Source organism: Nannobrachium achirus (genome assembly GCF_963921795.1).
Source record: "Nannobrachium achirus genome assembly, chromosome: 20".
In the NCBI taxonomy this organism is placed as follows: Eukaryota; Metazoa; Chordata; class Actinopteri; order Myctophiformes; family Myctophidae; genus Nannobrachium; species Nannobrachium achirus.
Window position 1 is genome coordinate 33,359,497 of NC_137827.1, and position 5,966 is coordinate 33,365,462.

Genomic DNA, 5,966 nt, shown 5'->3' on the forward strand with positions numbered 1-5,966 from the left:
CCAGTGCAAATGATGAAGTGTACCTGTGCCACAGCTTGCCAATTTTGCATGACTACACACTATCTCTCTCTGGTGACAAGGGACAATTTCAAAGAAGATTACACTGCCTTGCATCATCTTGTACAGAAATATTGAATATGCTTGATGATAAGGCAATCTGGCTTCCTTGTAATGATAGCTTTCATAGGAAGAAAAATAACTCAAGGCAAATGCTATATATCTATCTACCCAATCACCCAACCGTGTTAATTGGTTTATATGAATCCAATTCCCCATTGATTCCATTTTCCTCTTTCCACTGGTGTTTCAGTACTTACTTACTTCTACTCCACTACATCTCAGAGACAAATATTGTACTTTTACTCCACGACAATCATTTCAAAACGTTAGTTACTAGTTAGTTACTTGGTAGATTTTGATTATTATTACAAAACATATATTGACCACTTCAGCCCTATATACATTTCGAGCTGATCTATAAGCTCACAATGCGTCGAGATGCAATGCATTGTGAGCTTGTAGATCTGTTATTTTCTAAAGATTCGTATATATTTTGAAAACTTAATGGAACATTCTGCATAATAACTACTCTACTTTCGTGTGACTGTGCCCTTACTCAAGTAATTTTGAATTCCGGACTTTTACTTGTAGCGGAGTATTTCTACATTGCAGTATTGATACTTTTACTTGAAGCTGTGATGACACGGGGAAAAAAAGATAAATCTCTTTGGCTACTATTGTTGATGACGTCACGGCGCACCTCTTCTGTACTTATGTAGTACTGTACTGTCGGTCGGCTGGTCCGTCTCCCCTTGCCCACGCTATGGAAACCAGGAAGTCGCTTTACGAGAAAATGTATTTTATTACTAAATCTGTGCATATAAAAAACATATAACCTTTGTTCATGTCAAGCAGTTAGTTTGGCTTATTTGTTGAAATGATCAAATAAAAATCACCATGGTGGTCGGTGGATTACGACCCCCGCTGGTGGGCGATTGAAAGCTGGATTCCAGCTGGGGTGGAGGGAGCTAAAGACGGGCAGATTTGGTGGTGGTGCTTGGTGACAAATGCGGTGCTCTAGATAATTATAATGAATAAGCATGAACAAACTAGTTTACCGGTATGTGGATTATATCTATGTAACTAAGATATTCGATAGGGTACATTTATTTTATATGCACAGAATTGCAATTAAAATACATTTTAAGTTGAGGCTACTTCCTTCAATTTCCTGGTCAGTGCGAGCCAAGTCAGCCGGCAGGCGCTGCGTTCTCTCTGCTCTCTGACTGTTTCAGAGCGTTTACAGAGAGACCACGCTGACCTACTGTATCACAATATTAAACGTTGGTTCGTGTCCCTCCCACTTTAAGAAATAATGTGAGTACTTTTCCCACCATTCCAGTCCAAAGCATTGAGGGAGCGCTGGTTGTTGGATGGCGCTCCAGAGGAGGAGGAGACTCAGAAGCGTCTGCTGGACGATGATGTGAAGACCAAGCTACTGGAGCAAGTCATCCTCAGGTCAGTGTGGATTGTGGAATGAATCTCTCAAGAGCACCACTGCCCTAAACATGGAGCGTTGTTGTTAGTAGGAATAAACACAGAAGCACCCGGGAGGAAGTGGACTAAGAAAGGGGAGGGGCCAAACCGAGTTCCTGTTTTTACAAAAAAAACACAAAAAAAAACAGAATGGTTCCCTGATTGGTGTGTAATTAATACATCACACAGCTTTATCTTGATTCTCTTCCGTAAGAGAGGGCAAATGGGACAACGTCATTGTGAATAACACGTTAGTCTCCGCTCTTTTGTGGATACTTTTGTTGAGTGTTTTTAGTGAAACTAATCAAAATAACGTGATTGTGTGTGTGTGTGTGTGTGTGTGTGTGTGTGTGTGTGTGTGTGTGTGTGTGTGTGCGTGCGTGCGTGCGTGCGTGCGTGCGTGCGTGCGTGCGTGCACATCAGACTGGAGCAGGAGATTGAGGAACTGGAGACCGGAGCGCCAGCCAATGAGGGCGTGGCCAAAGAAAATGGAGGTAAATTCAGTACCCATGGCAACGCATGAGCTAGAACAGGAAACCATGGAAACAAAGCCCGGGCAGTCATGAATCGGAAGGGAAGACGAAGAGTGGGATAATAATGGCTTCAACATTTGATCCATCAAATCATTCCTCTCTTCTGGTGGTCATTAAATAATATTTCAATATTTCAAATAATATTTCATTCTTTCCTTTTCGCTCTGTATTTACACCCTCCATTCTCTCCCCCCCGCCCCCCTTCTCTCTCTTTCTCTGTCTCTCTGCGGTGCCACGGTGCCCCCTGCAGGAGAGAACGGAGTGGTGCAGGCTTCGGGCCAGACACCCAGGAGAGAGGTGACAGGCATTGAGGCGAAGCTGCTGGGCCCCAGCCCCGACCAGGCCAGCGCCGACAACCCTGTCACCCTGGTCTTCATGGGCTACAAGACCGTGGAGGAAGAGCAGGAGAACCGCGCCACCGAGGACGGGGTGGACGGCAACGTCAAGGCCGAGTTTGTGGTCATCGAGGACGGGGACGGCAAGACGGTAGGAGGAGAGGGGGCCACGGAAGAGCCGGCCCCACCCAACGGCAGCATGGCGGACAAGGAGAAAGCCAATGGGGGAGGGGAGGACGCAGAGAAAGAGAAGGAAAAGAAACAGACCTGCAAATGCTGCACGGTCATGTGAGTTTGTGTGTGTGTGTGTGTGTGTGTGCGTGTGTGTGTGTGTGCACGTGTGTGTTTATGTGTGTGTGCGTACGCGATTGTGTGCGCATGTGTGCTAGGTGCACACCTGCCTCCGTGCAGGTATGCATATAGCTGTGTATATCTGTGCTTTGTTTGTGTGCATGGCGTGTGCGTCTGTTACAGGAGTGTGCGAATCAGGACGAAAGGAAGAAAAGCTACAGCAACGTCAACGACAAACGACAACAAGAGAAGTACGGTTCCACGGCCACGATATCAACAACTAAAGCCAATATGGCATCTTCAGCCACAACAAGAACCAGAGAGACTCGTACACAGTATACCAAACTCTGTATACTTTCTCTGATATGTATTTTACTTTTGATTTCTATCGATATTTTTCTATTTTTCTGTCTTGACATTTATATTGTATTCGGTATGTATATCTTTATTATGGGACTGTGTACTGTAAGTTCATTGTTATTATCGTTGAGAGAAGAAGAAAAAAAGAAAGAAAAGATAAGGTCTCTGGATTGTACTGCGAACCCCTGGGGGACACCTGGAATTTGGACCCTTGTAATTTAGTCCAAAACACCAAATTATGAAGGACACAGATACTTAAATATATATATATAGGCTATATATATTTCTCTGTGTAGGCCTACCAACTATTTATCGGTCAATTTCATATTACAATATTGTCTAAGATATTATTTTGAATAGTATTTTAATATATTGATATCAAATTATGTTTTATACAATGTATTTATTGTTTTTTGGTTCCACGTATGTATCATCTCCAACCACCCATTTGCATGTGATGCTTGTAAGCACTACGACATTCGCACTTCAACAATCATGACGAAAGTCTGCGCTTTTCTTAGACTCACTCATTGTATCTTTAGCCACGTTAAGTCTTTATAACTGTAAATGGTAAATAGGATTGGCAATGTTAGAGATACGCTATAGGTTTTACAAGAACCACAGCACGATCAGAAGTAAAATAGGACACAGATCTCTGTACAAGCCATGCTTGCCTCCTGCAAATACTGTATGTCACATAAACACATGTACTTGTAAAATCCCGACTTTTTCTATTTAACAACAAAAAAAGAAAAGATCAACTTATGTTCAAAAGAATCCTATTTAAAACCAATGTTGCCATGACTATAAATGCTTACATAATTGTGTTCCTGTCAAAGTAATGTTGATGTAGAATGAAGAGGTAGCACTGCATGAAGCCCTGCAGCTCTCATGACTTCCACGTCTCTGTCGCACCGCTCTGAATCACGTTAACATGAATGTACTGTAAGTTCAGGGGTTAAATTGGGATTTGCTCCTCCGTGCTGAAGGAGGGAGAGCTCACTCAGCTCAGCCCCAAGAAGCGCTTGTTTCTTCTTGAACCAAATAAAATCTGTTAATACTGTATTTTTTGTGTGTTGGTCGGCTGCTGCTTTCTGTCTCCTACTAGCTCCCAGTTTAACCCCTGACTGTCTTTGTTTTGACAACAGGGCCGGGGAGCAATTGTACTTCATTCAATGTGTTGTTTGATATTGTTCAATTAACACTGGTCATTTGAAACTTTAATAATGTCTGGTGGGACATGCACTCAAAATATTTAAAGCTGCAATCTGTATTTTTATGTACAGTACCTTGTCTCCCTCTCCTGGCAGAAAGTTAATGATGCTACAATAAAGTAGACACTTCTCAATGTAAGAGTAGAGAGATGTTCTTTAACCACTGCAGATGTGCTAGTTATATTGTAGTAACATACTGTACCATACAGATTGGTTAAATTAAGTCACGGATTTCAGCTTTAAGTCGTTGAAAGTGTTGTCAAAAACATGTGCCCTTGGTCTTTTACACTGTAAACCACTCTGTGTTAATTCATACATTTGCAATTCAAAGAGTGTAAGAACCAAATAGACCCGTACGAGTCCATTTTGGTATATATTTGTGCACTCCCAGATCGAAATTAACACTCAGGATTTTACCGTGTAGAAGCCATGGATGTCTGGGTACATTGATTATATGCTGCCTAAAATACAACTCCCCAGATTGTGCATGTCTCATACACTTACACATCGTCATCACTATCCCACTTTTTTATCCATATAATCTGAACCACAAACCCTGCTCCCTGCTCACAAACATGCAGTAAAAAAAAACCTCTGAGGTTGGTGCTAACCGTGAGTCTCTTCTAACCCTCCATCCACCATCTACTGTTCCACTGGCTCCCTCTGTCACACTGAGATCACTGGTGAGGGGCATTATGGGAGATGTGGTTCATCCGGACTGTACTGCCTATTTCTAACGATCAAGAGTTTTTTGCACCCTTGAGCATGGATCTTTGGTGCCTGGTGCATTCTCTTCAGTCCTGCCGGCACCACCAGAGCATTGCCCCCCAACATTCCAAGGGAAGTCAGCAGGCATGGACAGCCAGCGTATATGCTTTCCATGTGTACAGCGCCGTTGTAGTTATATGGATTTATTGATTTCGTTTCTTGAAATTGATTCATGTTTCTTTTTCTTATGTCCTCTGCGTGGGGCGGTATATTGTACTTGATGTGTGTACTTAAAAAAAGAAACATGACTACATCTGTGTATTGTTGGTGCCTTTGTCAGGTTCAGTTGGTTGGACTTGTCCGTCTGTCATTCATATTAGACAAGGTTTGTCCTACTCTCCTTCCGGTCACGGAGACACTCTTGAAATGCTGCCTTTTACACAACAACAAAACACTGCAATGCTTCTTCAGCCAATAACCTTTGAATGCAGCTCTAATTAATACTCTCGGAAGGTGCACTGTGTAGAATATATTCGGTGTCCTGCTGAAAGTTTGCCTCTCAAATGTTGCCTCTTTTAATGCTGTAATCAACAGCTGATGTTATTATCCCTTATGAAGAAGATGTCATGATCCTGGGACCAAAACAAACTATAAAAGATAAATTGGACAAATAGATGAACGTTACCAAGTTGAAGTTCTTGGAAAGATCGAATCAAGACAGAAACTGAGTGAGTCTCTACAACTGGAACGGAGAGAGGCCACCCTGTGTTAGACCAATGCCTGTTCATCTATTATGTGGTCGTCTAAATGTTTAATCTTGAATAAAACTACTGTTTGTTTACAGCAAATCAGTCAAGTGTTGTGTCTATGTAATTAACTAAAGGCACACAAAGACTCCAACAGATACACACACACAAATTTGTGCTTGTGAGCTATGGGTAATGACACAAGTGGTTTTGGCATCTTGGCTTTCTAATTAATGGGGCTGC

The 5,966-nt window shown here is 42.3% G+C and overlaps 1 protein-coding gene across 1 annotated transcript in view; it reads left to right on the plus strand.

Moving 5' to 3' along the window:
* palm1b (paralemmin 1b) overlaps positions 1-5,377 on the plus strand; it is a 32,447-nt gene extending 27,070 nt beyond the window's left edge. The window contains exons 4-6 of the mRNA XM_080751384.1: positions 1,403-1,518; positions 1,960-2,030; positions 2,320-5,377. Coding sequence (XP_080607510.1) covers positions 1,403-1,518; positions 1,960-2,030; positions 2,320-2,696 — 564 coding nt within the window. The 3' untranslated portion in view covers positions 2,697-5,377. The remainder of the gene's footprint in view (positions 1-1,402; positions 1,519-1,959; positions 2,031-2,319) is intronic.
* The last annotated feature ends 589 nt before the right edge of the window (positions 5,378-5,966 follow it).